This window comes from Lytechinus pictus, chromosome 8 (genome assembly GCF_037042905.1).
Source record: "Lytechinus pictus isolate F3 Inbred chromosome 8, Lp3.0, whole genome shotgun sequence".
Classification (NCBI taxonomy): domain Eukaryota; kingdom Metazoa; phylum Echinodermata; class Echinoidea; order Temnopleuroida; family Toxopneustidae; genus Lytechinus; species Lytechinus pictus.
This window is the reverse complement of record NC_087252.1, coordinates 37,298,348-37,325,158: the sequence shown is the minus strand read 5'-3', so window position 1 is coordinate 37,325,158 and position 26,811 is coordinate 37,298,348. Positions and strand designations below refer to the sequence as shown.

The 26,811-nt window shown below is 37.9% G+C and overlaps 1 protein-coding gene across 3 annotated transcripts in view; it reads right to left on the bottom strand.

Moving 5' to 3' along the window:
* LOC129266557 (uncharacterized) overlaps positions 1-26,811 on the bottom strand; it is a 182,488-nt gene that overhangs the window by 28,075 nt on the left and 127,602 nt on the right. For all 3 annotated transcript variants that reach the window (XM_064104023.1, XM_064104024.1, XM_064104025.1), the window contains 23 exons: positions 25,546-25,659; positions 24,572-24,703; positions 23,952-24,098; positions 21,646-22,115; positions 20,899-21,066; positions 19,822-20,004; positions 18,964-19,081; positions 18,185-18,473; positions 16,822-16,984; positions 15,981-16,169; positions 14,519-14,702; positions 12,814-12,959; positions 11,625-11,762; positions 10,952-11,062; positions 10,192-10,307; positions 9,644-9,804; positions 8,540-8,767; positions 7,556-7,891; positions 6,773-7,024; positions 6,426-6,593; positions 5,529-5,699; positions 1,533-1,687; positions 570-710 (listed from right to left, as the gene is read on the bottom strand). In XM_064104023.1, coding sequence (XP_063960093.1) covers positions 570-710; positions 1,533-1,687; positions 5,529-5,699; positions 6,426-6,593; positions 6,773-7,024; positions 7,556-7,891; positions 8,540-8,767; positions 9,644-9,804; positions 10,192-10,307; positions 10,952-11,062; positions 11,625-11,762; positions 12,814-12,959; positions 14,519-14,702; positions 15,981-16,169; positions 16,822-16,984; positions 18,185-18,473; positions 18,964-19,081; positions 19,822-20,004; positions 20,899-21,066; positions 21,646-22,115; positions 23,952-24,098; positions 24,572-24,703; positions 25,546-25,659 — 4,280 coding nt within the window. The remainder of the gene's footprint in view (positions 1-569; positions 711-1,532; positions 1,688-5,528; positions 5,700-6,425; positions 6,594-6,772; positions 7,025-7,555; positions 7,892-8,539; positions 8,768-9,643; positions 9,805-10,191; positions 10,308-10,951; positions 11,063-11,624; positions 11,763-12,813; positions 12,960-14,518; positions 14,703-15,980; positions 16,170-16,821; positions 16,985-18,184; positions 18,474-18,963; positions 19,082-19,821; positions 20,005-20,898; positions 21,067-21,645; positions 22,116-23,951; positions 24,099-24,571; positions 24,704-25,545; positions 25,660-26,811) is intronic.

The window sequence follows — 26,811 nt, the reverse complement described above, 5'->3', positions numbered from 1 at the left end:
ATAATTATGACATATTTTCTATTTCTAAGCAGTTCTCTACTGTGCTGGCCTGCTCAGCGACCATATACATGTAAAGGGCTTCTTCAACTTGAAGGAACAAGTAAAAAATGGTTAAAGAAAATGATTATATTCTTTTCTTTGGTAATCCTCCATCACCTTTGCCTTCTCATTGAGCATTTTAGTAGCCTCTTCCCTCTAAAGTAAAAGAAGAACAAAAAGTGATCAAAATGATTACATTCTCATTTTTGGTACGCTGTCACTCTGCCAACACGCTGCACAGATATTTAAATCAAGCTTTATGACAAGCTGCTATCGGATTATTTCTACAAGGTTCATGTTTGGTGGTCCCTTATCGTCTTGGCATGCCCGTTAAGGGTTCCAAGGAACTCCATGGGAAAATCATCAAATTCGGTTTGTTGGTAGCCCTACATGTACATGTATATGTATATCATCTTTGCCTGCTCAGTGTGAGTTTAAAGAGTCTTTTCCACGTAAAATAATATAGAATATGCCTTGTGAGCAGACTGGCACAAGATTTTGTTTTATAGAGGGATGAGACATACATGTACCTTGTTAGGAGCAAGATTCTCGATCTCTAAGATGAGTTGATGGGTGAGATGAGATTCCACAGAGACCATCTCCTCCTCCCGCTGACGTTGACGACGCCAGAAGCCACGCCTAGCAACGAGCTCGTCTTCAATCATGGAAACCTGTGAGAGGTGATGTGAACATTGTTACATCCATGTATAATACAATGTAACAATGACTATTCCAGAGAATGAAGGACAAGAATTCTTAGAGCGGCATTTATTCATCTTCTGCATAATTCTTCTCTTTTTTAATCATAAATATTTTTGCTACAATGTTTTATCATTCTATATCGTATCTTATATTATTTTTGTTTTGTTTGTTTGCTTTATCATCAATATTTTGCTATGTTTTATATATCTTCCTTTGTTTTTTTTTAATGTTCTTATATTAATTTCATCAAGGGGCCCCTATCACAAGCTCTGCTTCTATGGGGTCCCAAACCTTTCATGTTATATTCAATTTGCCAACCTTTGTACTAAATATTTGTATTATATCACTTGGTTGGTTTGAATAAACTTATGTTACTATCACTTATAACACTTTCTATGTCCTACAAAGTATTTCAAATATTGATTGAAGTTAATGTTTTAGCATTATACATGTATCTGTACCCAGGATTAGACATATTAGTTTTGAAGGGCAGACTATTGATGCCGATTTGGACTTTACTCTGACCAAAAGGCCTGCAGTAAAGCAGAATTCTGATTTCAGTATTCCTGGCATAATGCCAAACTTCAAATAAAATGACTGGAACTTCAAATTTAATTAAAAGTGTGATTTGTTCAAAAATCAAGTAGAAGTCAGATTGTTTAGTGAGAGCCAGGCTTTAGTAAGAAGTAAATGAATCATGCCCAATTAATGAATGCCATCCACAGTAACCGTCACCCACCCTCCAAAAAATTCAAATTAAAATTCGACTGAATCTAAAATAACAGACTTACGGCTCCAAGTGGGGGCTTGGCCTTCTTTGCTCCTCCCGAGAGGGTGACAGGAACCACTGTTCCGTTCTCTGCGTTGATGCGGACACCGGTCACTGGACTGAGGTCACCGGTCACTGTATCTATGGCCTTGTGGCCAATCATGATAGGTACGAGTCCTGTACAGCAAATAGAGAATAAAAGAAGAGTTTAATGGTGATTCATGCAACCTACATTAACAGAAGGAAGCAAGGAACAGAAGTGGTATTTTCAGGGTGAAAAATGCAAGCATGGAATAAATGCAGGAAATCCTCAATATATTGACAATGATGAAAATCTATAAATGTTTAATGACTTAAAATAAATGAGTCACTGCCTGTTCATCGGAGACTAAGACGGGAACTACAGGGCCATATATCAGCGGGAAGGGGGGGGGGGGTCACATGACCCAGACTTAGACAAGGGCCAAATGTGTAGCACTCAATCCAACTCTGCTATTGATAGGGCCATTAAATTTAGAAATGTAATTTAATATTGATTTGTGAGTTATTCAACGAATTTGTACAAGACCCTTCCACATGAACAATATCGTTTTTATATCAATACTTTCATACCGGTTTTATATGGCAGAAATAAAGTTGAAATGAATTGAAATTAAATTGAAAGAAGGGGTCATCATTAACATGTAAAGAGCATAACAAAGCAAGCCAAGTCAGTAAATGGATCAGACTTATTTCCATTGATGAATGGGGGTCATTGAAAGACTTACTAAGTGAAATTTGAGAAGAAGAGTAGGCAAAGTGGAAACATACTGCTGACATGAAAATTAAGAGAGCAAGGAGAGGATCAAACAATAACAATTGGAAAAAACACTAAAAAATAAGCTGCAAAGGGTTGTTCCTCCTAGAAAGAATTTCCTGACAACTATGAAATCCAAAGAGCCATACAGAGTTCATTTGTACATCATGAATACGCTACATTTAATGCTGATAGGGAAGAACTCGGTTTCAAGTTGCCATAACTGCCAATGAGACATGACATACTTCCTGTAATCCTCCCCAAAAAATTGAATACATGTAGTTGTGATTATCATCCATTTTCAAGGAACATTTGAGCTGTCCAAAATATTTCAAGACAAGCAAAGGCTTAACCCTAATTCTCCCGGGGGGGGGGGGCCATAATGGCCCCCCCCTCGACAATTTTCGCGATATATCCGCTGCGCAAAATTTTTTGACCTCGCCGCTCACTGACTTTTTACTTTCAAGTCTCGCGCAAATTTTGAGACCAAATTTGTGACGCCCGGATACGCGGTTACGACATTACGCAACATTATGTAAGTGCATGTCAGACCCAAAATTGCTCATAAACGTGATTTCATGTACAAATCCAATGCAAATTGTGTATTTAGCCAAAATTCATAAATGTATCATTATTTCTACTTTTACTGATTGAATTTAATTAATTTTGCCTTGCTTATGATCAGAATTAAGTCTGGAACGATTTCCATTGAAAAAACAATAAAAAACAAAAAGTAAAAAAAACAAGGAAATACATAAGAAATTCATAAAACAATAAAATACATAAGAAATTGATTTCCAAACCGAAGTTTTTTTTGATTGCGATTGTTAAGAATGCTACAAAGAATATTTTAACCAAAAATTAGCATTCTAGGAGCTTTATTTAGTGAATTAGAGCAAAAAGTATGATTTATGCATAAATTAGCATAATTAATTCATATAAAATAAAATCTCATTATTTTGGAAAATTTTACCATACAGCCTTGTAGATTACATCGCACACAACCAGCATGCAAATTTTTGCGTCGCTCGAGCGATCAGCGGCCGAGATCTTAAGGGGGGGCCATAATGGCCCCCCCCCGGGAATGACAAGAATCAAAATACCCCGGGTGATTGAGGGTTAAATTACAAACACAGAGAAGACACTAACATACACGCATTTCTCTGAAAAAAGAAGCATACATGTACTTCGTAAACATACAATTTTGAAACTACATGTATATGCCTATGGCTAAATCAAAGAGGAAAGCCAATATTTTTTCCCTTCTGCAATAAGTTTTTCAACTAATTAAGTATATTTTACAGTAAAATAAATGCAGAACAAAAGCAATTAGGGCAGGGAGACTTCTGACTGAGCAAGAAACTGATGGTTGCTAGGAGGGGGTGGGGTAAAAGTGATTATTTGACAGAAAAATAATACTGAATCATACACAAGAAGCCAAAATAAAGTAAGAAATTATTTGAACTTTGCAACTAATAAAGAGAGCAATACTACTTGGAGTCCGTTACAGAATACAAGAGTCGAGGGTGCACATTTGAAATAAAAGAATCAAACAGACATTGTTGGGCTGTTGGGATAAAACTATAAAGGGAAGACAAATTTCGAAAAGTACTGTTTGCCCATATATACTGTGAACAGTTCTACACTACTTTAAAGTAGAATGCATAAAAAAAGTGTTAAGCTCAGTAACCATGCCTAGAGATGCTGCAGACATGAGAAAAATTGCTCCAGCGAAACATCGCATAAAATATTGAAATACTCCTAAACATACCTCCATACATGAATTTGGCTGTGTAATATTCCTGGTAATCTATTTTGTATTGGACAATCGATTATAGAACATAGAATAATAGTGTGATAAAATGGATCACACAAACGTACATGTATACTGTAAATATAATAGCTATAACATGTGAAGTGCATGGGTATAACATACATGTAAATTAACAGTAAAATGTATCTACACATGTACAGTCCGACCTCTCTTATCCGGACACATTGGGACCAGCACCAATCCGGATAAGGGATTTATCCGGATCTGGGAGACCCAATATTAAATACACGCAAGCTGCGGCCTCGATCCCCGCAACGCGGCGGTAGCTACACGTTATCTATTGTTGTGGGCCGGGCGTACGGTACAGACATGTATTCACTGCAGTGTCAGTGCAAATTATAGGCGGTAATTTTTACGGAAATGAAATCGAACGATGGCCAAAACTGTTGGATAATTTACCTGCTAAAATGATTGAGGTATAAATCGAGCATACCTCGAAAGAGAGAGAATGAATGACTCGATGAAAGTAAGTTTTACAATTAGATCATCGCGGCCGCTATCGCAGCTTCGCAATGTCAGCCATTGTTATACTGACTGTAGGCTCAAACATGATAGATGGCGCTGTCCGTATTGAGGCCGAGCATTAGCTAGCGAACATGTGTTGTTTTTCCCGGGGAAACAACAAGAGAACGTGATGAAATGTTTACACTGCACCCCGATTTACTGGAAAATTATCCTGCCTAAATTCTTTTGGTGATTTGGGTGAGATATTTTCATGAAAAATAATGTTGTTTTAGGTAGACTACACTGGAAAATATATTTAATCAAAGTGAGTTTGCGTATAGGATTGAGTTTAGATTGCAATCTCATTTCCTCACGTACTAATAAAATTGAATTGAAAAAAAATCTCGGCAAGTGTGCGTCCGGATAATAGAGAGATCCGGATAAGGGGAGGCCGGATAAGAGAGGTCGGACTGTACATAGGAACAGATGAATGACAAATTTCAAATGTAAAAGCATACAATGTACATGTATGTATGAGTTGGTACATGATGAGTACATAAAATTTATTAATATTATTATTTGTTTGGCATAACCTGTGCCTACATGTAGGAGGTGAAAAAGCCAACTGAATCTCTATGACCTGCAGGTCTCCCCCCAAAACAATTTGATAAGTAAACAAAAGTAATTTTTACACTTTATACATGTATATGTGTCATTGACATATATCATAAGAAAATTGTCTCTATACACGTACGCAATATAAAATTATGATTTTTCAGTGACAGATACAGGTACCTTGAAATGACTGAACAAGATTGATTTTTTTTTATTCTTCCAAATCTATAGTAAGACTTTGAAATATTAATGAATAAATAAATAAATAAATCAATAAATCAATAAATCAATAAATGAATAAAAAAAAAGAAAGCAAATAGCAAACCTACCGTCTCCTTCGTGGTCTTCCATGGTCCCGCCAAGCGGCATCAGACGGCCGGTCTCTGGATTCTTGCCTACTCCTAAAATTGGCACCTTTTTACCCGACCCGCCTGGGTCGGACATGAGGGTACCGACGAGGATTGGGAGAAGCTGACCTGTCTCTGCAAACTCATACATACCTGATTAATAGAGGGGGTATTCGAATGTTAGATAAAATTGTTTGCACTTTGGTATTACTGTTTCTTTTTGTTTCAATTATCACTGTCGTCTTCATCATCATCAACATCAATTATCACATGATCAAATTCATTGTGCGCATCACTATCATCAATGTTATCATCATAATCATTGTCATCGTCATCCTCATGTTCATATTTATTACCAATATATCAACACCACCATCATCATCATCATCATCACCATCATTAATATTACATTAACATCATTATCATTAATTCACCAGAATTGTCACTACTGATTTACTAGGATCATTACATTATATCATGATCTTCATCATCACCATAATAATCACCAAAACCATCATCGTCATAATCATCTTCATCATCATCACCATTATCATTATCAATATCACATTACCACCAACATCATCACCACCACCACCATCATCACCATCATCATCACCATCATCATCATCACCACCATCACCACCATCATCATCACCACCATCATCATCATCATCACCATCACCATTATCATCACCATCATCACCATCGTCACTATCATCATCATCACCATCATCATCATCACCACCACCATGATCATCATCATCAACATCATTATCATCATCATCACCATCACCATCATCATCATCATCATCATCATCACCACCACCCAACACCACTACTACCACCACCACCACCACCACCATTCCTCCTACCACCTACCAGGAGTTCCACCACTAACAGCCAAGATGTTAGCCCTCTCAGCTCTCCTCTCGACATCCAGAGCGTCCCTGATGACATGGGTCCTGGAGCGTTGTCTGACGGCCGTCATGTCCTTCACCGAGGTCTCCAGGAGATTCTGCTCATGTCGGCAGTTGGCTCCATCGGGTCCTAACATTACAGAAAACATGAAAAGCAATTTTTCAATATCCTGGGAGCAACAATTGTCGAATACAGAAACCATTTAGAAAAATACTGATAACTTATAAGTTTTTGGTAAAAGCTTTCTCTAATCAAGCCCACTTTCATTCCTATCATTTGTTTTTCTCATTCAAATATTTTCCACTTACCCATCAAGTTATCAAGGTACGTCTTCATCCGCTCCAGAACTTGGATCTCACACAGCATCAAGCTCGCATCCAGGAGGGACTGGTAGCTTCCACCGGTAGGAGTCACCTCCGACCCTTCCAGTCTGACGCCCCCTATACGGGCCGTCAGCATGCTCACGGGCTCAACAAACTTGTCTGACATGACCATCGGGCTGTAGGCGTCGTGGGCATCGGTCAGTTTTTGTTGGACACCACCAATAGGTATCACGTCCCCTAGGAGGAGAAGAATGGGTAAGTTGTCAAAATCGATCTGGTCAAAGGTGTGTATCCACTTGGTCTACTAAAATCTGATCTAATTCTCAGATAGTCAAACACCAACGTGGCTAAACCAACTTGGTCTACGAGCAGACTGTCTATTTGTCAAATCATCTAACACCATTATTGGTCTACTAGCAGCCTGTTTATCATAGCTAGATCTACTTGGTCTGCAAACAGATTGTTTAATTTCTAGATCGTCTAAGACCATCATGGCTAAACCCACTTGATCTTCTATCAATCTGGTCTAATAACTGTTTGGTCTACCCCTTCACATGCTTGTCTGGAGCCTAGATAGTAGAATTTTCACTTCATCTTGTTATTATACACTGTTTTGAAATTTGGTCTAAAACAACAAGCGGCAGGAGGGGGATGTCATCATGGCACGAGAGTCAGCAACCATGCGTAATAGGGAAAATATATTCTTATCATGTAAAATGGACAAACGAACAAACCCAAACTGATGTTAAAAGAAAGAAAAGATATTACCTGTCTCTATATCAATAGAAACATCCAAGATCGGCACTGGCTGGTCGCTGGTCGGATCCACCATGAGTGACCCGACTTCGATGGGGAGCGGTAGTCCGGTCACAGGGTCAATATGGGTGCCGCAGAGGGGATAGGCCACGCCCGTCTCAGGGTGGATGGTGATTGCGAGGATTGGGCACTGGAGACCGGTGGCAGGGTCGGACATGGCCGCGCCCAGTTTGATTTCACCGGCATGCTCCGCTTCGGTGATGAGGGATTGGACCGGGATGCCGGAGTTGGGGTCGATGGGGTAGGGCACGAAGGGTAGGACGCCATCGTCTGATCGTGGAAGCTCGGCTGTAAGGTAAATGAATGAGAATATTTCTATTACATGGTGCTGCAAAACTAGTATTATTTATAGACTGTCACTGGCAAAATCTAGCACTTATGAATATGACTTGCTTTGTGTTCTTTTTGGCATAAAATGCGCTACACTAGCATCATAAGCATCCTCATGTTAGTAACATTACTAATTATATATAAGCTTTACATGTAAGTACATCAATTGTCATTTCACTAATTTAACTTTGCAATATATGCTACAAGACAAATATTGACAGTCTATGATCGAGCAAGAGTAGAAGTATGTTCCTCAGTCAAATACATGTACGAGAGCAAAAAAAGCAAAATTTGATCTTGGGCTATATTTTGTACTATTTCAGTAAGTAATTCAATATCTGTATTATTACACAATGCAAAGATTCAACTCACTTGACGATGTATCTGTTACAACAATCAACCGAGATGTCATGGTGTCATAGGAGATGTTGCTATTCATCGGTACGATATTTGACTGCTGATCTTCATGTAATAGAATTAACAATATATCATTTGCTCAAACAGAATAGTAAAATTTGACTATACATGTAGTTTGTACTACATGTATTACACCGTCGGGTATTCAATATCAGGTATAATATCACAAAACACAAATATTCAACTCACTTGATGATGTATCCGTTACCACGATCAACCGTGAAGTCATGGTGTCATAGGAGACGTTGCCATTCATCGGTAGGACGTGACCGGTCTGAGGATGGACAAACATGTTGGCCTTGACCTTCCGCACCTCTCCGTTGGCGGTCAGCATCAGAGATCCAGGAACTGGAACGACTAGACCCGTGGTCGGGTCTCGTTTGGTCACCTCAGTCTGCTGTAGTTTACCATCAGCACCTGACGTTAGAGAGATATAGTAGTCCATTAGTTATTATTACTATTATTATTATTTGTTTGGCATCACCTGTGCCTGAGAGGCGAAAAGCGAACTGAATCACTATGACCCTCAGGTCTCTCCTCCCGATATAACTGATTGGGGGGAGTGCAGGTGGACCACTTCACCGGGGTTTCCCCCTACTAATAGCAGGGCCCGCTGGGAGAACAGTTTTCGGAACTGAAGTGGCTACCCTGGGTAAATATGCCGCTATTATTATTATTATTATTATTACTCTTATACATGTATGAATAGTGCGGTGGGATCTTAACGTGCAAAGGTGGTGACTCTCCTCTACACAGGGCCTCTATTTAATGTCCTATCCGAGGGACAGACTGTTTTCCATTGTAACATAGCCTACATCTATGAAACATGGGAGAGACGTTTACACACAACGCACTGGCTTCAGTCATCCGCCCGGGGTGGAGTCGAACCCATGATCTTTGGTTCGACGGGCAGACGCGTTACCGACTGAGCCAACAACACTCTCGTAGTAGTAGACCACCTGCATGTACAGTGTGTGGAGGCGTGTATATGCGTACACTGTAAATGAAATATTTTCAGGAATATTCTGCATAGCTGAAATTTCACCTTTTTTTTTTCTGCTGGAGTGACAACTGTACCAGAATAAAATAGTCATGGAAATAGTATGCTAAATATGCATTGGAAATTCAGATGTCTATTCAAATTGTAATCTGTTTAAAAAAAAAATTGAGAGTGGGCTATTGCATTAGACTTGGCTAAACAAATACATGTATAACATTAAAACTTAATCTGGTAAAATTTGAAAGGACACCTCAGGCTACCCTTTCCTGATATCTATGATTCTTGATACTTACCGAACAGTTCTTCCCTTGGAAGAGGTGTGTTATCGGTTCCAGGTGCGACCAGGAGACCGCCTGAACCCTGACCTAGGACACCCCAGGCTCCTATCCTCTGACACTCCGCAGATACCTCTTGGGACGTGCGACTCAAGAGGGCGCCAACACGTCGGATGGTACTGTCAAAGATGTAATTAAGGAGAAAAATGAGTTTGTAATCATGCAAATTGAAATTTTGATACAATAATAGCCTTCAAACAAGAAACTTCACTTCAAGATCTTGTACATCAAGACACCTCACAAAAAGCCTGAAAACGGTCAAAGGAGTTGTGATATAAGTGGAAACCTTCTACCTACATGTACATGTAGAAAGAGTTTTCTCTCCAGGAAATAGAAGACTGTTGTCAGACAACAAGAGTTTGCCACCATCGCCATATTTCTCAAATACAGCTTTTTCCGAGTAACCCTAAAAATTTGAAAATGTTGATGAATGAGTTTTTGACAGCTCAGTGATGATATGTAAATCTAAATTTTGCATAAAAGATAATCTTTTCAAGTCTACTTACTGGTTTTGCATCGAGTTATCAAACTCTCTCTCGAGGGAATCTCCACCGGTAGAAAGCTTCTCAGAGTACTCATTCATCAGACGGGTTGCTTCGCTAAGACCAGACAAGAAGGACACCTAAAGCACAGGGAAATGACAAAAGAAATATCAAACTCGGTACTCTCTTAATTTAGCATCCATAAAGCATTGGAGGACTGAATTATTGTGTGTTTAAAATGGTTCAACCCCTACATGTACATGTATAGCTTTGTCTGATGATGTTCCTGTCCTACCTTGTCTGTTTGTCTCATCACATCTCTATAAGGTTTCCCCTCTCCCTCTCTAGCCCAACGATCAAGCTCGAGGCTTTGTCTTACACATTTGTCTCTGAATTTATCATTTTGACATAAACAATTTTGTTTGTATTTTCAAGTTGATACCCCTTTCTCCCACCCTCCCTCCCTCTCTCTCGGGGACACAACATTTTCTCCTGCAACAATTGCCCCAGGCTTAATTTTGTCTAAGATAGAGGATTAGGGTTAGGGTTGGAAAAGGGTTTTATGTTAGGTTTGGGGAGGGTATAGTGTTAAACCAAGGGATGAAGTTGATCATTTGATTAGTGTGTGAAATTTAGAGCGGAGCATTTTCTCCGAAGCAAACGTCATGGAACCTCTCTATCCCTCCCTCCCTTACTCCTCCCCCCCTCCCTCAGTACCCCCCTCTCTCCCCCCTCCCTCAGTACCCCCCTCTCTCCCTCCCTCATTACACTTCTTCTTCATTACCTGGTGTTCTTCTCTGCATCTATCATCATCCTTCAAGATATCGGCTTGTCTCTTCAGATACGTTTCCATCCTCATTCCAAGCTCACGGCGACGCTCCAGCTCCAACTCAAGCTGTGAAGGACACAATAAAAAGTGGGTTGGAACAAAGCATCAATTTGTGTTTTGCCGTCATGTGCACGTAACACAAATGTGCATTATCATGAAAGACCTACTTGTACTTTACTGTAGTTTTTTTGGATTATCTGTCACATGAACCACTTTCCGGATGAAAATTGACACAAATATGATTCGTTTTGATTTATATGATTTGTCTGAATTTATTTAATCATTGTTAAATAGCCTTCAATCAGCCAATGGCTGTTTTATAGAGAGGCCGTGTATAGGATACAAAACAACACAAAGCACAAATAGATCATAAGAACGTATATAGAAAAACAAAAACTTATATAACAACATTTGTAAATTTTGTAATTGACTTCAATTTGTTATTATAAAAACTGAACTAAAAAAACCAACAAAAAAGACACTTACATGTATATTAACAAAACCAAAAGAAAGGAAGATTAGGGAAAATAAAAACAAAGGCAGAAAATTAGGTAAAAAGGAGAATCACGATTTCAGAACTTTTTCAATTCAGATTCAGATTCAGAACCATGAATGAAATTCTATATACCTCAGCGTTCTTTGAGTCGTATGCAGCGAGATCAGCCTCGGTAGCGAGGGCGGCCTTGCCCTTCAGGTTCAGCTTCGCTACCCATAATCCTTTGAGTGACTGGGCTTGGTTTGCTAGCTGCTGATAGAGGGCCTTGGCCTGGAAAACAAAAGACAGAATGATACATATCAGACATCACCCGCATTATTTTATACAATTTCCCTGCTTCATTCAACCACCATCAAACCAGGACCCCGTCTTGCAAAGAGTTGCGATTGGTCCGATCGATCGCAACTACATGTATGGACAGCCAGCAATGTCAACATCTACAATGTATTATGCATGTTTGTTAAAAAGTATTTTCTAGCTATGACTTATATTCATGCATTCATCGTAGTCTTGAAAATTCACTGTGCTTCTCTTTGTTTACAAAGGACATTGTGCACATTTCCTGTCGAAAAAATTATGACACTGATGGATTTCCATAGAGTTACGATTGATTGGATCAATCGATCATAAGTCTTTGTGAGACAGGGCCCGTTTTGGTTGGGAACTACATGTAAAACATTGATGCAGATCAGAAAATCACCTACATTGTTTTAAACAATATCCCCGCTTCATTCGACCACCATCACATCATTGTTGGCTTACCAAAGTCAACCCTGGTGGACAAACTGCATGAACAAAAGAATCTGTATTATGTCAACTGTATGAGGTGCGTTCTTGATACACAATTACTCTGTTCAATGATTTTTAATTTCGTGTCTACAACCATATGGATTCTGCTGGTTTATCATCATTACATAGAGTTGATGGCTTATTTTATCATAGTGGATAGAGCAATAAGTTTTGAGTCTGGTAGATAATGAGTTTAAACCACTTGATAGAATATTTACGATAGTAGAAGAAAAAAATCTTTCAAGAATTGGAAGCTTATGGGAATCCATAAATCCATCAATTTATCTGATTGCTCTTAATTTTTAGTAAAGATTGAAACATGCTTAAATGCAAAATTATAGCAGTCTTTAATCTCAGACATTATTGGGACTATTGTTGTCCCGTATACACAGCCAGAATCCCTTATAATTTTATGTGTCACATACTGCTCATGCATTTGCTTTCCATTGCACATTTTGAAAATGTTCTAACGGTACCTCCTGTGTATAATTCATACTAATGCCCTACATGACATGCATTATTAATACTATACCTCATCTTTCTGTCTGCCAAGTTCACTGGTCACATGACGCGACTGCCTTGAGAGGTGGTCGTAGAAGTCGGTGGTTGTGAATCCCTCGAGATCGACCTGTTTGTCGTAGTCCCAGAAATCATCGCTCTTCACCTGTATGGCTTCAACTATGGAAGACAGACGATGAAGAATAAAGGTAGAATTTTATGACCTATTAAATTTCTCAAATACACTGGCCCGTATTCTGAAGTCAGGTTTAACTTTGACCACAGTCTAACTCTGTTCTAAAATTATGGGGAGCCAAAAGTTAAAAAATTATGTTTATATTGCCTATTTCTTATTGTTGACTATTTTGTTTCCTGTTGCTTTCATAATGAAGAAATATACTTCTACTTCAGTTATCATTCCCAGACAATTATGAACAATTTGGGTGTCATATGAGTTAATAAACTGAATGTGTACTGTGAGGGATTTGTGCTCCAATTGGTTCTCCATAGTTAAACCACAACTTTAAACCAGGGTTTAATTTAAACCCGAGTTCAGAATACGGGCCAATGTATACAAAAGAAAAATATTCATTCTTTATCAATCTACTACATGTATATCCATTATTCTCACAATCCACAGTTCTATCCCTCGTCACTAAGATCTAATCAGGTTTCCACTTTTATTCACATATCCTCAACTCAGTCGGCACCTCATAATTGCTATGATTGTGGAGCCTTGTGGCCCAGTGGATTAGTCTTCTGACTCTGAAACAGAGGGTCGTGGGTTCGAATCCCAGCCATGGCATAATTTCCTTCAGCAAAAAATTTATCCACATTGTGCTGCACTCAACCCAGGTGAGGTGAATGGGTACCCGGTAGGATTAATTCCTTGAATGCATGAGCGCTGAAAGGCAGCTCGGGCTATTATAATAATAATAATAACATCGCGAATAGGAATAGAATATTTCTAGATAGATGGCGCTATATAAATGCCTATGATTATTATTATTATTGCTATGATTTCTTCCATTCATTGTTTGTCACTGTCTTGTATTGATAATTTTCCAACACCATTTCCGCATCGTTCACAACCTTTCTTCCTTCATTCCTCTCCTCCCTTTCCCCAAATGTTTCTTCTTTCATTATTCATCTTCTTTCAATTCATTTCCAGATTATTTTATCATTCATGATTTATTTATTCCAAAAACAATACACATTTGGCAGCCGATGGCTGAAAAAAAAACGTGTTTACAAATGTTTCACATATATATAAAAAAAGAAAATACAAATTCAAAATAATACATGTACATGTATTATACCTCGTAGACTTAAGAAAAATTGTTGATATGATAACAATGTTGGGTCGATGTAGATAGATCAGATAAATTGAAAAGGCCATCAAAGTTTAATAAATTGAAGAGAGTTGTTTAGTTAATCATACATGTACATTGTTTCTGTTAAAAGTAGTAAAGAGATAATTATTTTCCACATATTGCTCGAAAGGAAATACTAATTAATCAAAAGCCAGTGCAATAAATACAAAATTCAGTAATTAATAATACAAAGCTGAAGTATCATATTATAAATTGTTGAGCAGGAAAAGGGATTATTAATGAAATTTTGAACAGCCACATATCATTTTTTTTTTTTTTAATATCTTTCTTCACCATTTCACTTTCCATATTTGTTCTTTTGCTTTCACATATCCCCTCTCGCTCTTTCTTTCTCCATCTTCTTACCTGGTGCACCAGCCCCTTCCTCCGTCTCCATATTCTGTCCTTCGAGAGCTCGGTGGTACTTCTTGGTATGGTGGACCGTGGATCCTTTGGAGGCGAGATCATCAAAGTCATTCTTGGCTGTCAGGTTGCGGAACTTTGGCCTGACATACCGCTGCTTGTTCCAGCCGTACTTGCGGAACAACATCTGGAGAGTAAAAATAAGGATTTGGTAAAAATGAACCTAATTATGAAAGCTACATGTATGACAGATTTGGAATTCCTGAGGTGTAAAATCAAAGACTGCGACTTGCTAACGAGACATTCAAAACTTCAAATAAATGTTTTTTATTACCATTCAATCAGCATCAAGATCAACATTGCTAACATCATCATCATCGTCCCCATCCTCATCATCATTAAAATCATCATCACCATCACCATCATCGTCATCATCATCATCGTCATCATCATCACCATCATCATCACCATTATCATCGTCATCATCATCATTATAATCACAATCACCATCATCATCATCATCATTCTCTTCCTCATCACCATCAAAATCATCATCCTCATCACCATCAAAATCATCATCATCATTATCAACATCATCACATTCATTATAATCCTCATCACCATCAATAACACCATCATCATCACCTTCATTATCATCATCATCATCACCATCAAAATCATCATCCTCATTCTCATCATCACCACCATCATCACCATCATCGTCACCATCGTCATCATCATCATCGTCATCATCATCGTCATCATCATCACCATCATCGTCATCATCATCATCATCATAATCATCATCTTCATCACCATCAAAATCATCATCATCATCATCATTATCAACATCATCACATTCATTATGATCCTCATTACCATCAATAACACCATCATCATCATCACCTTCATTATTACCATCATCACCACCATCAATAACACCATCATCATTACCATTATCAGGGTGCTACATACATGTAAGCACTTGCCCGATTGCCCGGGGCAAGTAAAAGTTAGAGTCGGGCAAGTGTTTTGAAGTAAAGACCAAAAACTACTTGCCCGAATTGGGCAAGCAAAATTCTCAGAGTAGAATGACCAAAATTAGGGTCGATATGATATATTGACCCTAATTTTGGTCATGGCAGGCAAGATAAACTTTGGAAAAAGAAATGCAATATAACGAAGAAGATCAGTTCATGTCAAAAGAGAGAAAAAGGTCAATGGTTTATATTAAAATTAAAACCGCAAAACTTTCTTTTGAAGAGGTCAAAAAAAATTTTGATGATTTTTTCGGGCAAGTGAAATATATTTTTGGGCAAGTATATTCCAAGTATTTTAAAATTCACTTGCCCGACTGGGCAAGTGCTTCTAAAAAGTTATGTAGCACCCTGCCATTATGATCATCGTATCTGACGCCCTGTATGATAAGATCAATTATAAGTATGAAAGTTGTTCTAGTTCTTACCAGAGCAATGATTAGTAGGATGGACAGAACAACAGAGAGTCCTAGAACCAAACCAATGGTGATCCAGTCCGGTGCCAGGAGGATACCGGACTCCAAGGCGATACCATTCTGGATGATGTACCTCGGTGTGGACGGGAAGAACGGTCCCTCTTCTGAACACTGGGCGTTCTCAGCCATGACACGGATGTACTGTGTAATATAAGAGAATGAAACATTTTTCAATTCGTTTCATCTAAATTCTCATTAAAAATACATAAAACAAAAGTACAGGGCCCTCTCTTACAAAGAGTGGCAATTGATCCGATCAGCCACAACTATAGAAAGCCAGCAACGTCAACATCTACAATGTAAATTGCATGTTTGTTCAAAATGCTTACTAGATGTATACTATACATTCATCACTGCCATGGCAATTCATTGTGCTCCTTCTTTGTTTACGAAGGACATTTATGCCACAATTGGCTATCCAGAGTTAAACCACAACTTTAAACCAGAGTTTAAATTAAACTTGACTTCAGAATACGGGCCAAAGTAAACATCATTTATCATGGGCATTCAAACAATTCCACACGTTTGCTACTTTTGAAACAGTCCAAATGCCGTCGACTAAGCCCTGTACGTGTTAGAACTGTTCCAAAGGCATCTCATGCGTCAATTTTTTGGCGATCCACCCTTACAGGTTTCTTATAACCTTCATGGAAAGCCACGCAATTTATTTTATTATCTAATCACATTATTTGATGTTTCTTTGTATTTTTATCCTATTTGCGGAATAAAGATTTAATTGAATTGAATTGAATACCCTCAATGAAGAGTACTATTTTTCACTATATCAACTCACCATCTTCTTGGCTGTATTGTTATTGAGTGTGAAGACGTAGACACCAGGGTCGACGAACTGATAGGCGAAGAGCGTCGTGCTCGTCAGGACCTGACCCTGCTGCTCGGCCAACTCTCTAAAACCACCGTAGTCAAACTTCTCATTGGTGTTATAAAGATTCTCCCTGAAAATGAAAATAATCATTCATACAGTACAATAACATTGCATATACATGTACATGTATGTCAACGGTAGATAATTAAAAAAAAAAAACGTTTTTATTAAGTATAACCATCTCATACACATATTACAAAACAAGTTTAATAACAATATAAAATAACAGTGTACAGTATGGATAAGTTACATTTTGATAAAAAAAATACATACAAAAACAACAAAGGGAAAAGACAAGAAACATAGAAAAGCAATACAGGTCTGTTCGTCTACATTACCCAAAATCTAATAGATTCCATTAAAAAAAAAATCTATACATAGTAGTGTCCCTATAAGCAATACACTTTTCTGTTTGGTACACTTGTTTTAATTTACTGATAAACAAGTCAAAACAAGGAAGGATATTCATATATCTACACAGATATAAAGTTTTCTTTGCTACAATAAGGCAATGATTCAATAACACATCTTGCTTGTTTTTAATTCCGAATAAAATCTCTTCATCCTTTACTTGGATAATTTCTTTTTTAAATTTAGTATGCCACCATCTTAGAAATTCATTCCAAAAATCTCGAGCATGCGAACATTCTACCAACAGGTGTTCAATAATGAATAAGTGTATAAACACACAAAAAAATGCTATTTTCATATAAGAATTTTTCTAACCATATGATTATGATAGAAATATATGAAATACATTGTTTTGTGCAACCTATAAAAATGCAAAGAAATTGTAAAGAAAGTGCATAATTAATGAACATGAATAGAGTACACATAATCATACATGTACATTGGAGGTTTACAGTCGTGTGCAAAGGCAAATTGGGCATAATGGGAAAGCGCTGTATACATGAAAGTTATAAGAAGCAACTGTACAATAATGAAAATAATTATTGTATTTCGTGAACCTTATCCATATGCAATTTTATCCTCATCTTGTTTCTATTTCATTTGTATTGAAATGCATAGCCATGTATTCTTTAAACATCTATAACATGCTACATGTACAGTATGTATACCTTGTACTCATTTTTATGGTCAAATTAACAGAGATGTGGTGGGAACCCAAATCTTAAAAATCCTAATCAAAAGAATCTAATAGAAATCTACTTGACTCAATGTTATACCAAAGTTTCTAAATTTCTTGCTATCATTATCAAACACAATTAACCATATAATGTAAAAGTAGATACTTGAGGACTAAACATACCTATCGTAGATTGGATAGTTGTTATTATCCACCGTGAACAGCATGGTCTCTCCGTATTTCAGACACACCGTTGGGTTGGTGATACCGGTATACGTTCCACCGGACGGGTCCTCCACCGACGCCATCAGCCGGCGACGCCCGTCCAACCTAGTAGCGTTGAATCCCAAGTCGACCGATCGTCGTCGACGGGAGACGTTGCCGGCGGCGACGACGCTGTCCTTGGAGTTGTCTTGAAGAAGGTTGGAAACGTCGTCTGCGTTAGGATCGTAAGCACCGGTGAAGCCACCATCTAAAAAAAAAATAATAATGATACATTATATGACACCAAGATAGATCCTTGTCATTTGATTGGTTGTTTGATATCGATCATTCAGCCCATTTTACAATGACGCCATCAACCGTGCGATATTGGATCCATTCATCGTGCAATTTTGGATCCATACGATTTTGTCCATTGCACGCGCGCACCGAGACAGCGCAGCAGGAACCACACAACCACTCATGTTTGAAGCGCGCATGTTGTATGTAAGCGATAATCAGCAGACCGAGCTCCCACTGCATGACCATATTTTGCATCGAAATTCATAAATTTCATATGAAAAAGAATCAATTTTTAGATGACAAATTAAAGAAAAATTAAAGATTAATCAATTCATTCATTCAGGGATGCAGCAGGGAGTTGATCCCAGCACCTTGTAATGCAAATTCTGGGGACTTATCCACTGAACCACAACCCTGCCACAAAGTACATGTTTGTCCTTGAATAATTCTGTACTGACCGAAAGTGACGATGAGGTTGATCTTCTGCGTGTGACCGTCCAGAGCGGTACACTGGTCCGTGGTCAGAGAGTTACGGGAGTTGATGATCCGGGACAGAGAATCGGCTGCAAACGTCGTCTGGGAAGAAACATTATCAAGAATATCAGATTAATCTCTTAATAACTCAAACACACAATCGAAATCTGCAATCCAAGCACCTCTTTCCTTACTTTAAACCAGTGACATCTGTACAAAGGTTATGGTAATGGAAGAATTCAGTTGTCAGCATTTACATAATCTAATTTTGAGCATAAGAAAAAGAGACAGAGGCATTTAAAGCAGATACGAACCATCTCAAGTCCTCAACTACTCATACCTGGCCAGTCTCCTGACCCATAATGCTAGTGTAGTCTAGTAATATAGACCCACTTGAAGGATAACATGCTAATTAACTACTCAATAAATTTATACAGCAATAATTATGTTACCAAGTACTGCAAAACAATTACTTTTCCTCTCAAAACATTTTAGTTTCTCTATACAAATACAATAATATAGGTTAATTTATTCTCTGTAGTATTAGATATCCGTCTGAAAAAGTATATTTGAAGACTATGTATTTGTAACACACAGTCAATGAGAGACCACGCACAATTGACTCCCCCTTTAAGAAGATTAAAGAAAATAGATGCGCTCTTGGGTGGCGTAACACGTAAGTGACTGATCGCATGACTGTGTAATCTCACAATTGGTTGCATATTGTGGTCAGTGCAATCAATCATAACTTTTTTCTATGATTGATGGCTAAGCTCCATGTCATGGACCCCTGTAACTGAATACTATAAGGGACTGTGTACAGAGAAAATTCATGGTTTTACCTCATTTCCGTTGGCATCGGTGATCCTGATGTAGGCTGGGTCAGAGCAGACTAAAGTGATGCGGTTCTCCTGAGCAACCTGGCATTCTCGGTTACAGACTTCCTCCAGATCTTCAGTTTGGCATTGACAGTCGTTGGGGTTTCCCCTGATGAAGCCAATATAATCTTCAGGAGTTTGACATTGCTGTAGAAGAAGGATTGATTATTGATTATATTATCAAATAATATTAATAGCATAATTTCATGGATATTGCATTTGGCAGTGACAGTCATTGGGTATTATCACAGTTGGTTACGGAAGATGTCCTCATAACATTGATCATTGAATGTCTCCTAGTGCAATACACTACCATTATCATCACCATATTCATCATCATCACTACCTACACCACCTTCATTATCATCATCATCATCATCACCATAATCACCATCATCAACATATTCATCATCATCACCACCGTCATCATCATCATCATCATCACCATCATCATCGTTATCATTATCATTATCATTATCATCATCATCATCATCATCATCAACATCACCATCATCATAAACATCATCATCATCGTCACCATCATCATCATCACCATCATCATCATCATCACCATCACCATCACCATCACCACCATATTCATCATCATCACCACCATCATCACTATCAATTTCATCATCAACATCATCTTCATAATAATCATCATCATCATCATCATCACTATCATCTTTATCATCAACATCATCATCATCATCATCATCACCATCATCACCATCACCATCATCATCATCACTATCATCATCATCATAATCATATTTATATCATGTATCTTGCCATATGTATCTCGTAACATATTCTTGTATTTTTACTTTCTATTTGTTCCCTTTTTTCTGTATCTCATAATGTCCTGTTACTACATGTATGTTTTTCGTATATTGTATGTTCTTATGCTGATCAGGCCACCCTGTTTAAATATACGAGAATAAATAAATGAATAAAATCATCACCATCATCATCACTATCATCATCACCACCACCATCACCTTAGAGATTACTGAGCATAGACCCTGATTACAGCCTTACCTCGTTCATACAGTAATCCTCCCACTCTGACTCCGTCCAGCACTGTCCCTGCTGGTTCCTGTAGGTTCCCTCATCGCATTGATCATAGACCGTCTTGGTGCAGGTCTCCGTGTTCCCATCGGCCCTCAGGGAATATCCATGCTGACAGATGCACTGACGGTCAGTGAACTGAAGAGGCGGAAAGTTACATTTCTTGTGAGTTTATTCAAAAGTTTTGAACCAGCTGACTGTTAGGAGATTCATCTGTCACAAAGGTCTAGTTGGTACTGTAAGTTCTATTCCTCCGATTTATGGGTCTTTTAATCTGCCTAATTCACTTATTCATTTACTTACATGATAAAATCAACCATGTAATGCTTCGTAACTCAGTGCCAGGCGTTTTTTTTTCATAACAATGGAAAACATAGTATGAAAATGTGAAGAATCCTATAATTGTGGGGGATGAGTGGTACATGTACATAGCTCTACATTGTGGTCGAATGGGTCGTTTAAAAAGCTTGTCTACAATTTGAAATCACACGTACATGTAAGTCCAACAATCAAGGGTATGTTGTTAAATGCAAAATTGTACTTGAGTTGCATTCAGTTACAAATTGCCTTACATTTTTGCAATGGCCAAAATCGCTTGTTTCTTTAACTTGCGCTGGATTTGAAATTAAAAATGAGTTTCTTGTAATAAATGCCCTGTTACAATGGTTCTGAATCTGTACACTGTCATCCCTGGTTAAGGTAAAGAAAGTATAGTACCTGGAATTCTTGATTAGCGCCGTTGCAAGTACACTCCGAAGACCCAACGGCTCCTTCCGTCGTCGCCTGACTACCGCAATGGAAGCAACCCTGCTGACCGGTCAGATGGTTGAAGTGATCCACTCCACAGACCAGGCAATCCGACGCCGCCACGGCGTACTCCGCACTCCGGAACGTCCCGACTGGACACGGCGAGGCCGCTGACGAACCCTCGGGGCAGTAGTACCCCACGGGACAGGGGAAGGAGTTGGTGTAGTTCACGCCATGCATCGTGGTGTTGTCGAGCGGGTAGTCGGTGGTGGCGCCCTCCAGGCAGACCACGCCCGCCTCGCAGATGGTGCAGTTGGCACGGTCGGGCATGTTGCCGTAGTATCCGGAGGGGCAGACCTCGCAGGTGTTCTCGAAGGTGCTTCGTCTGGAGCCTTCCTTCTCCCGATAACCAAGTGGACAGATGACGGGTGTAATTGAACCTGATGAAAGAAGTTAATTAAAGAATGGTATCATTTGTAAAATATGTACAACATTTGATTAGGAAGTACTAGTAAGCCAAGATAGCTGTGCAGCTCACAGATGGGCTGATACATGTACAGGTATAAACAGTTGCCTATTTTAATGATACACTTTTTCTGCTTAATTCGTTAAAATGATCTAGGATAAGTATTTGCCATTATATTTCAGTACATATTTATCCTGTTGCTAAAGATAAATTTCAATTACTTTTAATTACTCTTTTTTTTCTATAATTCCATTTTGAGCCTGTTTTAAATTTTTGTTTTTATAAATATCATTTTGCTCATGGTTTCATACTGTACACAAGGGATGACAATATACATGTAATAATCTGTTAAAGAACATGCAGTTGCAACCAAAATAATGAGATTGCTGTTCAACAACTGATAAGAAAATATCTCCTTAAATCAAAATAAAAAGTGTGGGCAAATTCTTTAAACATGTGCTGAATGAATTCAAGTATGAAATGTGGATACACCTTTCCCATTCCAGTGTTCATATCAGTGGAAAAAACATGTCGATTAAAAAAAAAAAAAAAAAAAAAAGTTGAATAATCTATTTCCACCAAATTGCATTTAATTCATAGACTTTACATTTCCAATAAAAACAACAACACATTCAGTGAGTGAACATGTGTAGAAGTGAGTAAATCATGTTTAGAGAATCAAATTCAATGTGAATACAAGTGTAACATTACTAAACAAAATAATGTTGACTTCAAAAATTAAAGAGTGATATTTTTTCTTCTAAGGCTCCTAAAGTGTTGTTCATTCCTGATTTGTTGTTTTATCCAAAGTATAGAAACATGCTTCTTACCACATAATATCTAATCAGTATATTAAAAAGAAATGTAGACATGCACATACACATACACAGGCAGAAAATGTGTGCTATCCATTAACAAAAAAATAATTACTTCATTATTCATCTCATTTAAAATTAAATGTTGAGCATAAATCTTTTCATCATTCCATTTATAGGAGTTGGCTGAATATCGAATTGAGTTCGGTAAGCATGATTGGTATAAATGCGTTTAAATGGTGCGAAGAACATTCAGTCTCAAATGCTATACCAAGGAAAATAATTAAATTGTTGACAATGATACAGAAATAGACGTGGTTTGGTGCATGATATATTTGATTGTGTACATGTAGCTCTCCCTCTTCAAAGGGAATACTTACATAATGTTGTATACACTTCATGAGTAAGACAAAAATCAGAAACCAAACTGAAAAACTGTTCTGCATTAAAGTTTAGCCAAAAACTTAGCAAGAGTAAATTCAAACAGTGAATTGGACTTTCAAACATCAACTTATTTGTAAAACAGTAGTAATATGCACCAGAACTTGTTTCTAGATTACATTTAGTTTTATGCACTTTTGAAAGCAATCAATACAATTTTATCTGTAATTTTTGAACAATTATTAATCTAAAATAAGTGCCCTATTTCATGAAACATTTTATCAAAAATTATTGTCAAGAATCAATCAAAACTTTGCTCCCAACCAATGAAAATGCATCATTTCAGTAGCTTACAACCAAAACTTGTATCTTGTCATTGAAAATAAGCTTGGTGAAACAGGGTCAACGAGATGACATAATGTATTATAATTGCAAACTTTGACAAATATCTGTTCTCAACCAATCAAATAGCATCCTTTTTCTGTAGCTTATAACAAAAACCAGCAACTTTTAAATTTTCCATTATCACAAATTGGTTTCAACCAATCAAGCTGCATCATTTCAGTAGCTTATAACTTAATGGTCACTAATTGCGATTGGCAACATAGACTCACCAGGGCAGGGTGCGGTATCATTCAGGTAGCCGCACTCCTCGCCGCAGTAGTGACCGGCTGGACATTGGATGGGGTAGGGTGAACGCACTGGACAGTAGTACCCGGCTGGACACTTCTCTTGCGTTATAGAGCGGTTACAGTAGTAACCTGCAAATCAAGGATATGAAATATATTATTTTTACATAAAGGGAATCTTTGCTGTTGTTTTTGATTTTCTAGTAACATTATATCACTCAGTAATATTGGGGAGTAGCTGAATAAATGAATGTGAGAAGAGAGTCATCAGCCAACCTATACGTATGTGCTCTGCTGATGTACGATACAATGGATTAATTAATAATAATAAATATTCATATAGCGCCATCTATCTATTACCACGGCTCCGGCTCAACCAAGGCGTTTCCAGCGCTCATTGTATTCAAGGAATTAATCATGCTGGTTGCTCATTTAACTCACCTGGTCCTAGATCAGCATTAATATGGGTAAATCTTTTGTTGAAGGAAAACACACAATTTAGTACTTTGTGGATTGAATGTGATTACATAATTGTACATAATTTTATTCATTGTAAGTGCTTGAGCCAAATAGGTTACAGTGTGGTGATAATGATAATACTATACCTGGTTGGCAATCTCTCTGAGCCCAAGAACCTTCGGGACAGAACTGTCCTTCATCACATTCAATCTCATAGATGTTAGCTGTGTCGTTGGGACAGTAGAACCCTGGTGGACAGATGAAACAGTCAAACTCATCTGCAAAGGGGAAAAAAAAGACATATTAAGCTCAAATGGTCGTTAGCTTTCATGAGGGGTGGATTATTATTTACTGATCCCCAGACTTGTGAAAAGCATTGGAAACGCCTGTAACAGAAAAGAGACGTACAGTACATGTATTAAAGATAAACTCTGTTACAGGCCACAACAGAAAATAATATGTTCACAGAATTGAACAAAACAAATACAGAATTATAAATGGCAAAAAGAAGCTGCAAAAAAACTGCTTATCTAATAAAAGAGAGCCAATGGAGTAAATTAGAAAGTCAAAAGGGGCCTAAGCTTAGGCCCCTTTTGACTTTCTAACAGAATTATAAAATTAGAAACAAATGATACCTGCCAAATAATTTTCAGGAAGGTGTATGATTACAGAGTAATGAACAAATAAAGATCAGAAAACTGCTGGAAAATGCCTGTTCACTTTTAAGGATGGATAGGCAGCAGAAATACATTGCTGGGTGTGAAGGGTTTTTTTTAATCTCAAATTTGTTTGAAGATCTTTTTTTTTCTTTATCTTTATATAAAGGGTTCATAGTCAAAAACCTGTCCCCATTAAGGCCACCCAAGAGACCAAGAAAAAGTGGCAGCTAGATACATATTCATTTCAAATGGGGGACATGATTGATGGCCCCTAAAGACAGATATTCACTATACACAGATGGCCACTACAACGGGTTTCATTGTATGAGGTTCGGTCGCATCAATAGCAACGTACCCCAAAGGGAAATTTACAATGTGCCTTAAATTAGCAGTATGCCCTAAAGCAATGCGCTTCAGGGGAAAGTTTGCAAGATATCCTGCAATCAGTTTAAGAATCTTACCTTCAGCGCCGAGGAGACTCCTGTAAGTTCCTGGTGGGCACGGCATGGGTTCATCTGTGGCTGTAGGACAGTAGTGCCCTAGAGGACACGGCACCTTTGTGTAGTTTGTCAAAGCTGTCGAGAACATAGTAAAGATGAATATATACCATTTCAGTCATGAGCATGTTCATTGTAATGCAAGACAGAAAGTGGACAATATAAATGAAAAAAATGAAATAATGAAAATCAATATTTTATTGTTCGAAATAGACATGAAATGAAATACTCCAAAAATTCACTTTGACCAATTGATCGTGGGCCCGGCAGCCGCTGTGCAGCACCAGATCGACGAGGCTCAATCCCTTTAATCGTTGAACGCCAAACAGGGTAGCAGCAACGCCCATCTTTTAACGTCTTTTGGTCTGACGCGGCCGGGGTTTGAACCCCCGACCTCCCGGTTGTGAGACGGACGCTCTACCAACTGAGCCAACACACTGGTGCGTCATAAAATATTATATCAAAAGTCTGGGTCACTTTGGCCATATTTCCTTCGCTGTAAAGCATTTTAAAAAGATAATAGTCTTCCTTAATTCGCCTTTTATTTAATGCCTTCTTATCTTGTTGTTTCCAAATTTTACTTGCTACATCCACATATTAATACAGTATGCATATGCATTCACAGTGTCACTATACATGTACTACTTGATAACAATAATAATAATAAGCACCTAAATAGCGCCATCTAAAAAAAAAAAATCCATTCCAAGGCGCATCATCATTACATTAGCAGGAATTCATTATTGCCTCAGATCTTTTCTCGTTTGTTTTCAACAGAGATGCCACATATAGGCTTGATGAAAAAAAGTCTGAAAATAAGCTAAAATTACCCACTTCATACATGAAAAAAGTGGAGGAAAATATGTTGAAAAAGTCTGAGTTCAGAACTAAGTCTGGAAATTGGCATCCCTGTTTCAAAGTCAATTGAAATATCAGTCTCTGCAACAGGGCCCCATCTTACAAAGAGCTACAATTGTTCCAATCAATCGTAACTCTATGGAAATCCATCAGTGTTATAATTTTTTCAATAGGAAATTTGTATAATGACCTTTGTAAACAAAGGAGAACACACCAAATTGTCAAGAAATCAATGAATTTTATGGATATACATTTTTTTAATAAACAAGCATTTTATATGTTGACGTTGCTGGCCGTCCATAGTTGCGATTGATTGGATCAATCACAACTCTTTGTAAGACGGGACCCAGAATTCTAGATAGAAAAATCTCA